Below are 18,251 nucleotides of genomic sequence, written 5' to 3'. Positions count from 1 at the left end.
ATAGCTTTACTCTCTCCTTAGAGAGACACGTCATCAATTCGTGCAAGGAGAACGCGACACCTGTCTCATCTTTCTATACGCTGCGTTTAATTTTTTGGGGCCACGGTTATCAGTTTTTGGGCTTTGCGTTTTGCTTCTGAAACCAAGCGCGAGATGATTAGGGTTCATGTTCATCTTCCTTCTCTGAAGCTAACAATAGAAATTCTAGGTACCAACAATGGAGTTTCGGGATGTTTAATCAATGTTAGACATCGCTATTTGAATCTTCAATCCCGACGTTAGGGTTCATGTTCTTCTTCTATTTCTGAAACCAAAAGTGTTGTTCTTCGTTCTCTGATACCAACTACGGAGTTTCGAGCTGTTCAATTGACGTGAACCATCTCTGTGTAAATCTTCAATTCTGATGTTTTGCCTTCCGTTCTAATCAATCGAGACGGTATTTCATCGCCTTTATCATACTTCTTAACTTCATCAACCCAAGTCGACAACGATCTGACACTGAATGCGGCTTATCCCTTTGCAAGGCGGTGTCTCTACTCCTATAAAAGGTAAGCCTTCTTCCTCTCACCTCAGAAAACTTTTTTTTTTTTTTTTTTTTTGTAACTATCGATCAACTCAGAAAACTTACTTTCTTTAAAATGGCCAACTTCTTTTTGATTTAAATGGGGCCGATGTTCTTCCACAGAATTCTGGGAAGCCAGGAACTTCAAACACGGTGGTGAGCTTACGATGGTGAATATATATATATATGCTCTTACTGGATTCAAAGGTGATTATGTTCTTAAACATCATGTTCATATCAACATATAAAAGTATTCTAGCGTGTATTCTCAACATTGTCAAGCTGTTTTACTCAGATCCTTATTAAGGTAAGACTCATGTTCATAGTTTTCTTAAAATCATGTTCATAGTAATCCTAAACTTCATACCTTTTTTTTACTTGAATAAGTGTTATTAAATTCATGTTCATATGACTATTAAACTAATGTTCATAGTGTTCTTAAACTCATATCTTAATAATTTTGTAATTTGGTTGAGGTCATGTTACGCTGGAGCAGGAATCTGTTCTTTTCTAATATTAATCCCTTCGAAGAGAAAGGTCTTGCTGATGAGTGGGACAAAGTTGGGATGTATCTCTCAGGGTTCAATAAGCTCGATGATAATTGATTTTCTATGGAAATTTTATTTGAGATTAGGACAAAGATATAGTGAAGCTCGAGATTGAGATGATTTGTTCTTTTAATTTATTTCTTGAATATACGGCTATATTCTTCCTTGAAGTAATTATGTTGTTTGTATGTTTATTTCAGAAATGTCAAAAAGGTTTATGAAGATCTTTACAAAGAGATGACTCAGCTTCTGACTCGAGATCATTTTAGGTAAATTTAGCTTTAGCCTTAATATAACTGAACTTTCTAAAATGCATACACTTAAGTTTTAAAGTGTGTGTTTGATATCTCCACAGGGAATAGAGTAATTGTCAACTAGAGTGATACAAAATCAGCCAGAAATATAATGTAAACTCAGTTGAAGAAACTGATAGAGGAATATGCTTTGTTTGATGAGAAGCTTGCCTTCCCCAGTTTCCAGCCTCCTTGCCCGTGAACTTTGATCAATCAAAGGTAAACGTCCTGTATCTTTCTTGAACAGAAAGGTCAAGTGATCAATCAAGAACATCTCTCTGATCACCAATGAGAGCCAGGATTTGTAGAAGAGCGTTAGCTCGGATCGTGATCGTGACTATGAGCGAGACAGGGAACGGGATCGCGATCGTCGGGATTATGAGCATGATCATTACTATGGCAAGGATTGGGACCGTGATAGGAGTAGAGATCGTGACAGGGATCATGATAGGGAAAGGGCTCATGAGAGAGAGAGAGAGAAAGACTGAAGTAGCCGTGACTATTATCATGAAGGGAAACAAAGTAAAAGTGACGGGGAAAGGAATAATGATCGTGATGCGTCGCGTCTAGATAATCAAAGTGATCGGTATAGACAGAGAAGAGAAGGGAGGAAGTCTCCAGATTATCAGGACATACATGGACACTAGAAGTAGCCGAGCAGGGCCTGATGGTGATGTGATCAAATGATTCAAATCAGAGCGTTAACCTTCCAGTTCTGTGGCGCAAGAAGAGAATGGGTATGTGCTTTTTATTTTTGTGTACTTGGAAACGTTTGGTGTGCTGTCTTTGTAAGTTGATGTTTTTGACTCTAATGTTGATTTGCGCTTTTGAAGAAGCTTTAAAGTTGCTATTGATCATAATTTTGTTATGGTGAAACAGGAACGTCTCAGGTCAGACTGCAAAATGGGTCTCTGCCAGGGAGGCGGCTGAGCTGTCTGGAGGATCGGACAGGGGTACAAGACAGAAAGCGTCTGAGAAAACTGTAAAGACGGAAGATGGTGTTTTGGGCGAGTTTCATGGTTCCACAAAAGCTTTTCGCCGGCCCATGCTTGAAAGATCTCCTTCCTCGACAAGTCTTGACCGGAGATTCAATAATAATCAGAGTAGTGCAAGATGGAGCAGTGAGGTTGAAGAAACATGCCTTAGGAACAACGCGAAAGATTTTTCAGCACCTGAGGATGAAAGGCTTCGGGTGGATGACATATCACAGGGAAATATATCCTTTAACAACAAAGCCTACCTGAGAAAGTGCCATTGAAGATAGGAAGGAGTTTGGTAGATCTACAAGCCTATACTTCTGAGTTGTTGATGCTGTTGGGAGCTGTAATAAAATTACGTTCTTCGGCGGGATGACATTGTTTCTGCATATTTTATATTTTGAGTTGTGAAGTTCAGGTACTCTCCTTCACGAGTATTTGCTGTGTTTTTGTGCTTTATACGTTGGGTTTTAAATTTTAGTACATAAAAGAATATTATGTTTGATTTACCTTTTTTCACGTAATCTAATCCTAAAAATTTATAGACTTCAAGAATAAGCAACAAAACTTATATGTATTGTTTTGTTTGGTATTGGAGTTGCCTTCAAGCCAAATTTAGCTTGAAAATAACGTGATTATTCGAATTATCTGTATATACAATTGATAGTTAATATTGTATTTATATATTACGTTTGTTAAATATATACATATAAAATATAAAAAAAGAATATATTTTGTTAATTAAATCCGGTTTAGCATGAAATAAAATAATAAGTTTTGTAGAATAAACTACAATATTAGATGCTAAGTCTACAATAACATTAACCTACACCCACTAATGATCAACTTACACACGTATAACTATCTACACGATTTCTTGCTAGCTGCAGTTTGGAGGTTCATAACATTCGAGAAATACAAAGTATTTTATAACAACACCGAAGATGGCATAACACATACATTGCAGCCAAATATTATTTAACTAATGTTATATACTTCTTAAGTTAAAAGTTGCATCCTACGGCATCAAAATATGTTTTTATGGTTTGTATTTTCAGAGAGATTCTTTCGAGATTTAATGGTTTTTCGTTTTTCTAAAAAAAACTAAAGTTGGATAGAAACAAAATAAAACAAGAACAAACGACTGCTAGAATTAGAGTTGCATCCATACATCATTTCATGGAGTTAGAATAACCAAACTTCAATGTTTTTTGACAAATTATAAGAATATAATAACCAAATTGAAATGTTATTTGACAAATTATAAAAGTATAAGAGAAACATATATATGCCATTGGTGCAAACTTGAAAACCCGTATACACATGTTAATAATACAGATCAAAGATGAAGTTTTTTTCATAATTTAAGCAAAAATGGTATGGCAAATGTTACTACTAGAAGTAAATGATATGGTTTATTTTCATAACTACAGCAAACTATGTTAGCTCAGTGTGGGAGTACAATTTTAAAATCAAAATTAACTGAATTTAACAAATACTAAAGTCGGATTACAAATTAAGCACTAAAAGTTAATAGTTGTATGGTTTGGAAGTATGCAATATGCAATTACGCCAATCGTGCAAGAATCATGCAAAAACTGTTCCGAACCAAAGAAAATAACATAATCCAATAAATTTAGAAACAAACTTCAAAAATATATTTGACAAACTATCAAGATTCCGCGCGAAGCGCGGACTTCCCCTATTCGCGCGGACTTCCCCTAGTAAATCAATATAATCCTTATGTTTTAGTAATCTCGTTGATTCAGTGTCTGATCTCTTGACTTCCGATATATGCTAATGTCTTAACTCTTTTTTTCTTTTGGTCAAAGCAAATGTCTTAACTCTTAAGCACAGTTATATAGCTGAAATTCACGGTCTAAAATCAACCAGTGTGGAATCATCGTAGCCTACTGGTTAAGCTTTAAAAAGTTTCTACACCCAGGTATGGGATTTGAATCTCAGACTATGTAATTTCTTGCAGATTACAGGAAATCCAAGTTTCAAATCCCGGAAAGAGCGATTTATTAAACAATTATGCAGAGTACAAAGAAAGGCTTATAAGAGATATTCAATATGGTGCAAGTAAATCTGCTATGGCGTGGATCTTTGTAGGACGGCTTAGGTGATGCAGTTAAGCATAAGTCTTTATAGGGCAGATAATATTGTCAGTTGTCGAATCGTCTTATGTAATTTTTCTCATATCATAATTGTAATATCCTAATAAATCAGCGTTAAAAAAAATCAACAAGAATAGCCTCAACGGGTAGAAACCCAAAACAACCATCTCAGTTGTTAATTATTATTATTTTAATAGATTTTTAATAGATAGTTAAATTTTAGTAATTTGTAAAAAGTAAAACCATTCACATCTCGACAGCTGGAAGATTAAGTTTGATACCGGTCCTTACTTCCTTTTTCTTTGCCTCTCTCTTACTTTTTTTTTTTTTTAATTTTATTTTCTTAAATTATTTTAGAATTCCTCTAAAACTTAACGAATATAATGCAATCTTCCATGGTTTTTCAACATACGCGACGACAAGGAAATACAGTTGCTGATATATTAGCGAAAACAGTTATCTTACAAAATCAAGATTGGAGTTTGTTCCATTCTTGTCCGTCTTTCATAAAACAATTTGTAATTTGTGATCAATAAAATCATTGAGATGGCAAAAAAAAAACAAGAATATAATGCAATCTCGAAGGATTGCAGTCGGTGAAAGTAAAACTTACACCCACATAAAACCCATTTTTATAAGATTTTAGGACCCAACAAAATGAGAAAATAGTAATTATAAGGTATATTATTTTCGAATAAAAAAGGGCCAAGAAAGATTTTCGAATAAAAAAGGGCCAAGAAATCACTGCCAGAAAGATTATTGGAATCTTCTCTATTAAAAGAGAAGTACCATTTTTATCTACTATTTAGAAGTCTACTAGGACCATTTCATTAATCACATAATATGACATAATAGTTAATAAGAATATTAATAATAAATTAATTTTAACTCTAGATTTGAATTTTATTTTTAGTTATAACAAAATCTGTTGAGAAAAATCTAACAAAATCCTACTAAATTCTTAAATATTTTTTATTAAATATTGCATTAACTAATTTCGTAATTAAGTAATATAATGTTTTCATTTAAATAAATTATCATCTACCACTAAAACGGGTTCAAATTTGTTAATCATGTCATATTTTTTTATATAAATGAAGTTATTAACATATGTTAAAATTTTATTTTTACAGCTATATATTTTCAAAAATCATATGTTGAAGAATATTTTTTTTGATTATTTCAAATTATGAAAACTCGAAAACGTAATAAAAAAGGTAAAATGTATAAAACGAACCCTTATATTAATAAAGTAATAAAAAACCTAAACAATAAAATTAAAGAGTTATTAAATACATAAGACTAAGATATAGATTGTATATTTAAATTTATATAATAATATCAAAATTAAATATTTATAAAATAAAAATATATCCGCACGATGTGCGGGGTAAACTCTAGTTTTTCTTTAGAACACGTTACTCCTGACTCAAAACAATTAAATGTGGCTGACTTATTTAAAATTCAACAGAATTAAAATTGTATTATATACAAATAATATAATTTATATTATATTTTGTTTGATGATTAATGATTGTAAATGTTTCTTTTTTACTGATTTTAAACGTCTTTATCCTCTAGTTTAAGTATGCATAAATTTAAATATATAAAATCTAATAAATTTTGGTTTTTTTTTGTTTTAGTTAAAATATGCTAAAATTGAAAAAAAATATATTTTTTAATTAAACTAATAAACAAGAAATTTTAATAAAATTTCAATCATTTAATTATCAACAAAACAATTTGACTAGTACGGCTTTAATTTGGTATTGGTACATATTTACAATTAATTTTGATAAAATATAAACATTTATACAAAAATACAATATATAAGTTGATGTGATTTTTATATTTGTAATTATATCTAATTTAATTCTTACTAATGTGATATATATATATATCACATTACCATATTTTAAAAATTACATCAAAAATGAATATTTACAAGGAAAATTTATTATAGGACTTATTAGTTATTATCATTTTTTTTGGCAAAAACATAAATCATTACTAAATAAAATTTGTATACCTCACCATTAGATTGAATGACATATCACTTTTCTAAAAGGGCAATTAGACTGGATAGCTAAGAAATCAAGTATTTTTAAGAATCTAACTAAAAAAGAGAGTCATCATTATTACTATATTATATACTATACTATCTATAGTATCCGGTCACTAAAATCTCAAATACCTTCTTCTTTAATTATTAACTAGATTTTGACCCGCGCTTTCAAAGCGCGGATTTATTTTTGTTTTTTTTTCTCAATTGACAAATATTTAGTAAATGTCATGAATGCTTAATTTTTATTAAGAAAAGAAAAATAATAATAAATAAGAATAGTTGAAAAAAAAATTATTTGAACTTGGACTCAATGGCCCAAAGAAAAAAATGTGATATTAATTCTGATTAATTAATCGGCCCAAATAGCCCAAAAGAGATCTGATGTGAGCTGGATCCGAAAAAAGACCCAATATAGATGTTTTATTAATATTACTTGATTGCCCTTAATGAAACATGCAATATTAGTAAAGAAAATGGTAGGCTAAGAATCCTGCTTTAATAGTATAATTACCAATCACCACCGCTGCTGCTTCATTCATAATCACAACCGCCTCTGTTATTGTCGCTACTTCCACTACAATCACCACATTCTGTAATCTTTGTTCAGTATTTTGTATTTTTCTTTGCCAAAATCCAATTAACCATCATATTTTCAACCACCATCTCTTCCTCCATAACCACAAACCGCCTCCTTTGTAATCAGCATCAACTCTGATATTCCATCACTCTTCCACCATCACCATGAGCAGTTGAGCACCATCAAACCGTAACCATATCTTTCCACCACCGTTTTTTCTCAACCACTGTCACATCCAAGTGTTTTAACTATAAAATTTATTTTATACTATTTTTAAAATTGAGATGTACATGATATAGTATTCTAAATCATTTTTTGTAATTTCATTACTATGTAGTATACAATTTAATTTGTTCGTTTCTATATATACCTTCATATTTCATAAGATGAAAAGTAATTTTCACATAAGCGTTTATACTTTTTTTCATGTTGTATAATTTAATAAGATACATATGATCAATGAAATCAGCCATAGATGTAGAGAAAGTGAAAACAATTCATTTTCGAATATACCATTCTATTTAATAATTTTACTAATACTTGTTATACCATCTAGTTTGTTCAATATTATTTCTAATCTATGTTATAAAAGACCATTAGTTCCTACATATCCATGTCCGCCACTTTCTCTGTAACCATCACCATCATAGTCACTACCACCATAACTACCACCAATTCCAATATTGTCTCTTTTACATATTTCAAATCTAACACAGCTTCACCAACACCACCATAATCACCCCCATCGCTACTACAACAATCATCACCGTCACAATCCATAACCGCCCCTACCCTAATCACCACCTCCGTCGATGTGACAATCACCACCACCGCGATAATCGCCACTACTCACCATTTTTCCTCCATCACACCGTCATCAACCATGTCTCGTAACCTCCTCCCTCATAACCTCCTCCCGTTCTTTTTTTCTAAGTTTTAAATGTCTGAGTAATAGAAATAATGAATCGTCAACTATACTATATTCAGCGAGAGTATGTTTTGGTATAGTACAATCAATCCTTTTTCCAGGACACATGTGGAAAATTCGTCAATGTCATCAATTATCTTCTTTCACATGAACTATGCGTCAGTGGTCAGATGGCACAAATCGTTCCTCTAAAAAACCCAAGCTCGAATCCGCTGCTAATACATATTATTTTTTGATGATTTATGCTTTATTAATTATTATCCATTTTTTTATCAAAATGAATGTATTTATACCGGAAATTTACTTTAATGATGATATTTGAGTTACTAGTTATTAATATATTTAAAATATTGCTAAAACATAAAATATTTATAAATAAAATTAATTATGCATGTCACAGTTAATTTGATGCTATGTCATATTTACAAAAGTCATGTCATTTTATTAGAATGAATGTAGTGATGAAAAATAAGCAAATAAGGAAAACACTTCCTAAATAAGTTAAGTAGATTTTAGTTTTGAGCAAGAAGTTGAAAAAGACTTTGACTTCAAAGTAGAAGTAGCAAATTAGTTATGTAAATATACAATGTTGACTAAAACAGGTCAATATTCAATGATATGATTAATGTAAGAGTATATCCAATGTATATTTTTATATTTTCCTCTAAAATAGAGATCTCTATTATAGAGGTGGATTTGCTCCAATGTATGCCTCTATAATAGAATTCCTCTATTTTAGAGGAAAATATAGAGGAATCTTACTTTTTACCTCTATATTTAAAGATAAAAATAGCAAATCTCTATATTTTTCTCTATAAATAGAGGAACTCTATTATAGAGGTAATTTACCTCTATAGTAGAGTTTATCTATTTTAGAGGAAAATATAGAGATAAAAATAGAGGTGGGTTGGAGATGGTCTAAGTCATTCCAAATTATGGTAATATAATTGCAATAAGAGAAACAGAACCAGAGGATTTTTCTACTATATATATGCATCTTATCATGCATGTCCATCCCATAAAAATGTACAGATTGCTTCATCTTATAAAAAATGGAGAAATTACCAGCAAACTCATTTTGTCTTCTCTCATGTGTACTCGTCTTGTTCTTGAGTTCAGTCTCAGCAGTTACAGATGATCCTCAAGATAAACAGGTATGGCCTCATAATTAACGATTATCAAGTATTTTGTGTATCTATTATTTGAATCTAATCCATCATTAATGATGATATAATATAATTCATGAAGGTGTATATTGTCTACATGGGATCACTTCCGTCGGGGAAAGAATACACACCAATGTCTCATCACATGAGCATCCTTCAAGAGATCACCGGGGAAAGGTGCTAATTAACAGATTCATTCTCTACCCATTAATAAGTTATAATTAGCTTACGTTATGATGAGGATTCTAACAAGTGATACATGCATCATACACAAATATTTATATATATATATATACAGTTCGATCGAAGATCGTCTGGTAAGAAGTTACAAGAGGAGTTTCAATGGGTTCGCTGCGCGGCTCTCTCAGCCAGAACGAGAAAGAATGGCCGGTGTGTGATTTTTGACCGACACACACTTATCTATCTTATAACCCACACAAACTTATAAATGTATCATTTTTGTCTTAGAAATGGAAGGAGTTGTGTCCGTGTTCCGGAGCAAGAAGTTACAACTCCAAACGACAGCGTCTTGGGATTTCATGGGGTTAAAGGAAGGAAATAAGACAAAGCGAAACCCAGCCGTAGAGAGTGACACTATCATTGGTGTCCTTGACATTGGGATTTGGCCAGAGTCCGAGAGCTTCTCCGACAAAGGCTTTGGTCCTCCTCCGAAAAAATGGAAAGGTGTTTGTTCCGGCGGCAATAACTTCACTTGCAACAAGTAATAAATTCTCCAAAATGTCTCTCTTATAAGATTAGTATTGTTTCAAAGAAGAGGCTGACGTTTGTTTTCAATGTCTTTCAGCAAGTTGATCGGAGCAAGAGACTACACAGGCGAAGGCACCAGGGACCTCGACGGCCACGGTTCACACACAGCGTCTACAGCTGCTGGAAACGCAGTTGCGGGGGCAAGCTTCTTTGGAATCGGCAATGGAACCGCTAGAGGCGGCGTTCCAGCTGCTAGGATCGCTGCTTACAAAGTCTGCAACAGCACAGACTGCACCGATGATGCTGTACTGTCTGCGTTTGATGATGCAATAGCAGATGGTGTGGACTTCATCAGCATCTCCCTCGGAGGAGAGGCCCTTAAATACGAAGAGGACACAACCGCCATTGGGGCTTTCCACGCTATGGCCAAAGGGATCCTCACTGTTAACTCAGCCGGTAACAGCGGTCCGAGTCCAACCACAGTCAGTAGCGTCGCGCCTTGGATATTAACCGTTGCAGCCAGCACAACAAACCGTGAGTTTCTGACCAAAGTTGTTATCCAAAACGGCAAGACACTTGCGGTAAGTATCAAGCAACATTCTCATTGTATCTTCTTTCTCCATTTCATACATTTGTTTTTTTATTGTCTTAACAGGGGAGATCAGTGAATGCTTTTGATCTGCAAGAAAAGAACTATCCTCTTGTCTTTTCATTACCTGAGGTCAAGGGAAATGATATATTTGTGAGCAGATATTCATATGGTTCAGATGTAGCTGTTGCAACCATAATTAATGACTACACACACTTTGCCACCATTAACCCTCGTCCCCTCTCTGCTCTATCACCAGATGACTATAACTTTCTTCTCTCTTACGTTAAGTCCACAAAGTAAATCTCTCTGTTTCATGCACTTCAAATATTCTCCAGATTTTTCTTTTGTCCTGATATATCTATGTTTGTTTTCCTCAGGTCCCCACAAGGCACTGTTCTAAAAACTGAGGCAGTCTTTAATCAGAAAGCGCCGAAAGTTGCTTCCTTCTCTTCTCGTGGTCCAAACCCTATCGCTGTGGACCTTCTAAAGGTAACATATACTGTTTTTATCTTTGTTCGATTTTGTTTACAAATATGGTTTTGACCGAAAATGTTTGATTGAAATGCAGCCGGATATAACAGCACCAGGAGTGGAGATTCTGGCCGCTTTTTCACCTTTGGGTTCACCTTCAGAAGACAGGCAAAGAGACCAAAGACATGTGAAGTACTCTGTTATAACTGGAACTTCAATGGCTTGTCCACACGTTACAGGCGTGGCTGCATACATCAAGACTTTTCATCCTGACTGGTCTCCAGCCGTGATCCAATCTGCCATCATGACAACCGGTAACGCAAAAATCATATACATCTTTTAGTTTCTTGTAACACAAGTAACCTTTTGGCTGATTATTCTTATATGGTGTCTCTTAATTAACATTTGCAGCTTGGTCAATGAATGCTTCTGACACTGGGTTTACCTCAACCGAATTCGCTTATGGAGCTGGCCATGTGGACCCAATAGCTGCTTTAAATCCTGGACTTGTCTATGAACTGGACAAAGCAGACCACATCACCTTTCTCTGCGGCTTGAACTACACTTCCAAAATCCTTAGACTCATTACCGGTGAAGCTGTCACTTGCACTGGAAATACCTTACCAAGAAACCTTAACTATCCTTCAATGTCGGCTAAACTTTCGGGAACTAATAGCTCCTTCACCGTCACTTTCAACAGAACCGTCACCAACGTTGGTATCCCCAACTCTACCTACAAATCGATGATTGTCTTAAATCAGGGTTCTAAGCTCAATGTCGAGGTTACGCCTAATGTCCTGTCTATGAAGTCGGTGAAGGAGAAGCAGTCTTTCACCGTGACAGTTTCAGGCAGCAACATCGACCCAAAGCTGCCTTCTTCTGCAAGTTTAATATGGTCTGATGGCATCCATAAAGTTAGAAGCCCCATTGTTGTTTATACTTATATTCCTGATTCAATCTGATAATATTAATTAATATAATAAATCAATATAATCCTTATGTTTGAGTAATCTCGTTGATTCTAGGCTATCATTCTCTTTAATCTGGAAACCTTAATCTCTACATTGTTAGTTTGCAGTAGTAAAGACACAATTTTAGTGTATCAGGTTTATCGTGAAAAATATATATAAACTAGGTTAAGACCCGCGCCTTGCACGGAATGAACTTATATATAAAAGTAACTTTTATATATTATATGTTTATAACATATTATGAAATAATAAATATATATTGAATAATTAAAAAATCATTATCTACTACTTATATAATTAAATTGGTGCGAACATATAAATAAATTTTATAAATCAAAAAACTATTTTCTCTATTTGAAATGATATATAATTAAATTTAAATGATAGTAACATATATATATATATATATATAGTATATTTTAATATTAATATTTATTAGATGATGCTTTTTACTCATATTTTTTTTATCATTTGTATCTGTTATAGCAAAAAGTCTAAATTATTGATAACAAAATTTTCACTGTGGAATTAATGGTTTAAATAATTTATAATATTTTAAAAAATTAAATTGTCAAAAAAATTTCAAATTTTTTATCAAAAAAATGTTCAAAGTAAATTTCAAAACTAAGATATTTATGTATTTTTATATGGCATATAGTTTAATTTAAAATGATACACATATTTATGTATATTTTATTTTTGATACTTATTAAATGAGACTTTTAACTTATATTATTTTTTAATTATTTGTATCATGTCATAACAAAAGTTTTAAATCATAGATCACAAAATTTGAATGTGAAACTTTTAACAGTTTTAGTAATTTATACTCGTTTTTAAAAATTTAAAATATAATATATAAATAATTTTTTAATTTTTATTATATGGTTACTATGATTGTTTAATTTATTTTAGTAGCTTAAAATTAAACAAATATAATTATAATACACATTTATTTTTATCAAATCTTTGTTATTCAAAATTATTAATTGTCATATATACTTTAGCCACATTAGGCAATTCCATAATCTCATTTAAGGAAATAATGAAACACATTAATAATGTATTTATTGTCTAATAAAAAGTTTATTATATATTTAGATGGACCAATCTATTTCTCTAAGGATTCTAAGAATCATTCTAGTGATGACACGTGACTACAAAAAAATGTTGCAATGCTTTTCAAATTATATATAGGGGATAAAATCATAAGGATTTAAATAAACCAGTGGCTGGAATGTAAATATTTGCAAAATGGAAAGGTATCTCAAAAAGCTTTATGTTCTAATAGTATAGATATATACAATGCAATGTTGACTAAAACAAGTCAATGTTCAATGATATCATTGATATAAATGTCCTTCATATTATGGTAATATATAATAGCAATAATAATAAATAGACCCAGAGGAGTTTAGGAATGATTCTACTATTTATGCATATTATCATGTCGATCCCATAGATATTTACATATTACAGAAACCTTTAGTTTCATATTATAAGAAATGGAGAAACCACCAGCAAACTCATTTTGTCTCCTCTTATGTGTCCTCGTCTTGTTCTTGAGTTTAGTCTCAGCAGTTGCAGATGATCCTCAAGATAAACAGGTATCGTCTCATAATTAACGAAATTATTTTGTTTATTTTTATTATTATTTGAATCCAATCCAGCATACATGATAATATAATATAATTCATGAAGGTGTATATTGTCTACATGGGATCACTTCCGTCTGGGCTAGAATACTCACCAATGTCTCATCACATGAGCATCCTTCAAGAGATCACTGGAGAAAGGTGCTAATTAACAGATTCATTTTCTAATCATTAATAAGTTATAATTAGTTTATGTTATGATGAGGATTCTAACAAGTGATACATGCATCATACACAAATATTTATATCTACAGTTCGATCGACGGTCGTTTGATGAGAAGTTACAAGAGGAGTTTCAATGGGTTCGCTGCCCGGCTCTCTGAGTCAGAACGAGAAAGAATAGCCGGTGAGTAATATTTGACAGAGACACACTTATCTTTTTAACGTACACACACTTATGTTGTTCGATAACTGAAACCAATGTCTTAGAAATGGAAGGAGTTGTGTCTGTGTTCCGGAGCAAGAAGTTACAAATCCAAACGACAGCGTCTTGGGACTTCATGGGGTTAAAGGAAGGAAATAATACAAAGCGAAACTTGGCAGTAGAGAGTGATACTATCATCGGTCTCATTGACACAGGGATTTGGCCAGAGTCCGAGAGCTTCTCCGACAAAGGCTTTGGTCCTCCTCCGAAAAAATGGAAAGGTGTTTGTTCTGGCGGCAAAAACTTCACTTGCAACAAGTAATTCTCCAAAATGTCTATCTTATAATATTAGTATTGTTTATAAATAAGAGACTGATGTTGTTTACAATGTTTCAGCAAGTTGATCGGAGCAAGAGACTACACAGGCGAAGGCACCAGGGACAACCAAGGCCACGGTACACACACATCATCCACTGCGGCTGGTAACGCAGTTGCGGGGGCAAGCTTCTTTGGAATTGGCAATGGAACCGCCAGAGGCGGTGTTCCAGCTGCTAGAATCGCTGCTTACAAAGTCTGCACCAGCACTGAGTGTGGCTCAGAAGCTGTACTGTCTGCATTCGATGACGCGATAGCAGATGGTGTCGACCTCATCAGCGTCTCCTTAGGGGGAGACGACGGTGAGGTCCTTAGGTACGAAGAAGACACGATTGCGATCGGGGCTTTCCATGCTATGGTCAAAGGTATCCTCACTGTGAATTCAGCCGGTAACAGCGGTCCAGATCCAAACACAGTCGGAAGCGTAGCGCCGTGGATATTAACCGTTGCAGCCAGTACAACCAACCGTGAGTTTCTCACCAAAGTTGTTCTCCAAAACGGCAAGACACTTTCCGTAAGTATCAAGTAACATTCCTATGATAATAGTATTTTCTCTGTCCCTTCAAATGACTCTTTTGTTTTTGTCTTGAAAAGGGGAGATCAGTGAATGCTTTTGATCTGAAGGGAAAAAACTATCCTCTTATCTACGGAGATTATATCGAAGGATCTCAGGTCGAGGGAAAAATATTGGTGAGCGGATACTCAGTTAGTTCAGATGTAGCTGTTGCAACCATAATTAGAGACTACAAAGACTATGCATCCATTAGCTCTCGTCCTCTCTCTGCTCTATCACCAGATGACTTTGAGTTTCTTGTCTCTTACGTTAACTCAACAAAGTAGCTCTCTCTCTCTCTCTCTCTCTATTTCATGCACTTAAATATTCTCCAGATTTTTCCTTTGTCTTGATATTTCTATGTTTCTTATTCTCAGGTCGAGTCAAGGCACTGTTCTAAAAACTGAGGCAGACTTTAATCAGAAAGCGCCTAAAGTTGCTTCCTTCTCTTCTCGTGGTCCAAACCCTATCGCTGTAGACCTTCTTAAGGTAACATATAATACTGTTTTTATCTTTGTTCCGTCTTGTTTACAAATATGGGTTTGAGAGACAAAGGTTGAGTGAAATGCAGCCGGATATAACTGCACCAGGAGTGGAGATTCTTGCTGCATATTCACCTTTAAGTCCACCATCTTTAGAAGACCAGAGACGTGTGAAGTACTCTGTTCTATCTGGAACTTCAATGTCTTGTCCACACGTTGCTGGCGTGGCTGCGTACATCAAGACTTTTCATCCTGACTGGTCTCCATCCATGATCCAATCTGCCATCATGACAACTGGTAACACGCAAAAATCATATGCCTCTTCTAGTTTCTTGTAACACAAGTAACCTTTTTGGCTGATAACTCTGTTCTTATATAATTAATATTTGCAGCTTGGTCGATGAATGCTTCTGAAACTGGGGTTGCATCAACCGAGTTCGCTTATGGAGCGGGCCATGTTGACCCAATAGCTGCTCTAAATCCTGGACTTGTCTACGAACTGGACAAAGCAGACCACATCACCTTTCTCTGCGACTTGAAATACACTTCCAAAACCCTTAGACTCATTACCGGTGAAGCCATCACTTGCACTGGAAAGACCTTACCAAGAAACCTCAACTATCCTTCAATGACGGTTAAACGTGCTAGATCAAATAGCCCCTTCACCGTCACTTTCAACAGAACCGTCACCAACGTCGGTACCCCCAACTCTACATACATATCGCAGATTGTCTTAAATCAGGGTTCTAAGCTCAATGTCGAGGTTACGCCTAATGTCCTGTCTATGAAGTCGGTGAAGGAGAAGCAGTCTTTCACCGTGACTATTTCAGGCAGCAACATCGACCCAAAGCTGCCTTCTTCTGCAAGTTTAATATGGTCTGATGGCATCCATAAAGTTAGAAGCCCCATTGTTGTTTATACTGATATCCCTGATACAATCTGATAATATTTAATATAATAAATCAATATAATCCTTATGTTTGAGTAATCTCGTTGATTCTATGTCTGATCTATATAGTTTTAAAGTTATAATTTCTTTTAGTCCATCATTCCGCCCAGGACGCGGATTACCACCTAGTTATCTATACTATACTAAAAAGGGAATATAAGCTCCTCTTAGAGTGTCCACGTAGGCACAAAAAATCGTCCAATCAGAGAGTCCGAAGTTGCCACGTCATCTCATTTATTTTTTCGTAAAAAATGAAAAAAACAATGCAAAGACAAGGATCGAACTCGGGTTAGTATGACATAAATATAGTGCAGATACCACTAAGCCATTGAAACTTTCTTGAACACATATACAAGAATCACTAAATATATAATCACAAACTTTATGTATATTTACAATAATATGGATTCAACTTTCAAGACTCCGATACTTTGTTTTGTAAAAAGAAATAATGATCTAAAAAAGCATAGACAAATATGAAAAAGCATAGATTTTTGTTTTCGTGACAAAGTTAAGAATTTTGTAAAAGTAAGTTTAACATATAAATTTTCGTGACAAATATGAAAAAGCATAGATTTTTGTACAATTTTGACAAAACAACTCAAAACATAGTTCTCTAATGTCTTAATAAAATATTATTTAAGGGTGCAATAATTAAATATATAAATTCAATAAATTTTGTAATTTATAGACAAAACAATAACACAACAAATTTTGAAACATTTGTTTAACCTATCGATTTCTTTTCATGAGAATCCAACTAAACAAGATAAAAAACAATTAGATTTATTTAATTACCATTTTATTCAATTTTGAATAATTTCAAATTGTAATAATGTATCTTTTTGAAGTTACAAAAAAATAATGTTCTTTCTTTATTACACTAGCATTATATATAGATTCCATATACACAAATAAATATAATATAACAACATAAGCTTGCTTTCCCCGATTCATATGAAAACTTTTTAAGTTATCCACCAAAGCAAATTAATTAAATCAATCAAATTGTTAGAATACAATAAATTAATATATAATTTTATTTTAAATTAAATGATTTAAAAGTGTATTTTCATTAAAAACAAAATAATAAATAAGTAAAACTGATTTGATGGTAATTTTTATGACATATATATATTATGTGAAAGAAATATAAGCTTAATATGAAAAAAAATCTTAAATACAAAAAACTCTAAAATTAACAAAAAATTAAACTATGATATCAATTGAAAGCTTCTTAGACAATATTAATAAAATATTTAAGCGATAATTAGAAAATTTTGATTTTTTTTTTTGCCAGCCAAAAGTTTATTATTAATTAGCATATGTTATTTCAAAATGTTTAAGAAATGATGGACTTAAATGATTTATGAACTATGAATAGTAGTACTTTGTAAAGTTGACTTAGATAACATACCTGCACAGCATTTTCAGTCCTTTTTGATGTATAAATTCAATTTTTTCAGAGCAGTTATTCCACAAAGAGATCGTATGAGATATTGTTTTGATATTCAAATTTGTTTCTTGATTGTTAAGAAGATTGATAACTGTAAAAATGTCTCTTTCGAATATTATATGTCTATAACTGAATCCCCAACATGAGACAACTTTGTTTAAAAAGTAAATAATTTCATTTTTCTTATATTATATGATAAATATATATTATTTACTGATAATAAAAATATAGTTGTTCATCTATCACAAATAACTATGCAAATATGTGAATCAAGTACAACAATCAAACAATATAATGATTTCCAGAAAGAAAATTTAAAAAATATATTTATGTTATGTAGTCTTATTTTATATTCTATAAATAATGTAATATAATATTATACATTATTTTTTAGAATTGAGAAATACATATAATATCTTATCCGCGCGTAGCGCGGTTA

At 33.0% G+C, this 18,251-nt stretch overlaps 1 protein-coding gene, 1 long non-coding RNA gene and 1 pseudogene across 3 annotated transcripts; all 3 read left to right on the top strand.

The window, feature by feature from the left end:
• The first annotated feature begins 107 nt into the window (after nucleotides 1-107).
• Nucleotides 108-2,926, top strand: LOC125583467. 2 transcript variants are annotated; one of them, XR_007320504.1, is made up of 5 exons: nucleotides 109-548; nucleotides 686-1,379; nucleotides 1,466-1,622; nucleotides 1,703-2,140; nucleotides 2,283-2,926. It is a non-coding gene; the product is annotated as an uncharacterized LOC125583467 (long non-coding RNA). The 2 variants fall into 2 exon arrangements; XR_007320502.1 differs by having other exon boundaries at nucleotides 108-548; nucleotides 1,466-2,140.
• A 6,135-nt stretch (nucleotides 2,927-9,061) lies between these two features.
• Nucleotides 9,062-11,991, top strand: LOC106387306 (annotated as a pseudogene).
• A 1,447-nt stretch (nucleotides 11,992-13,438) lies between these two features.
• Nucleotides 13,439-16,395, top strand: LOC106387315 (subtilisin-like protease SBT4.8). The gene is made up of 9 exons (XM_048750429.1): nucleotides 13,439-13,585; nucleotides 13,680-13,774; nucleotides 13,888-13,979; nucleotides 14,063-14,315; nucleotides 14,394-14,886; nucleotides 14,967-15,208; nucleotides 15,303-15,414; nucleotides 15,497-15,704; nucleotides 15,800-16,395. The coding sequence occupies exons 1-9, from the start codon at nucleotides 13,484-13,486 to the stop codon at nucleotides 16,348-16,350; spliced, it is 2,148 nt and encodes a 715-aa protein (XP_048606386.1). The 5' UTR covers nucleotides 13,439-13,483; the 3' UTR covers nucleotides 16,351-16,395.
• The last annotated feature ends 1,856 nt before the right edge of the window (nucleotides 16,396-18,251 follow it).

This window comes from Brassica napus, chromosome A2 (assembly GCF_020379485.1).
Source record: "Brassica napus cultivar Da-Ae chromosome A2, Da-Ae, whole genome shotgun sequence".
Classification (NCBI taxonomy): Eukaryota; Viridiplantae; Streptophyta; class Magnoliopsida; order Brassicales; family Brassicaceae; genus Brassica; species Brassica napus.
This window is presented reverse-complemented; position numbering and strand designations above follow the sequence as displayed.

What these genes read in the sequence shown, in the direction of transcription:
- LOC106387315 (XM_048750429.1), top strand. Translation starts at nt 13,484, where the DNA reads ATGGAGAAACCACCAGCAAACTCATTTTGTCTCCTCTTATGTGTCCTC. An exon ending in ATGATCCTCAAGATAAACAG is followed by an intron (nt 13,586 to 13,679) that starts GTATCGTCTCAT and finishes TAATTCATGAAG; the next exon opens with GTGTATATTGTCTACATGGG. An exon ending in AAAAACTTCACTTGCAACAA is followed by an intron (nt 14,316 to 14,393) that starts GTAATTCTCCAA and finishes ACAATGTTTCAG; the next exon opens with CAAGTTGATCGGAGCAAGAG.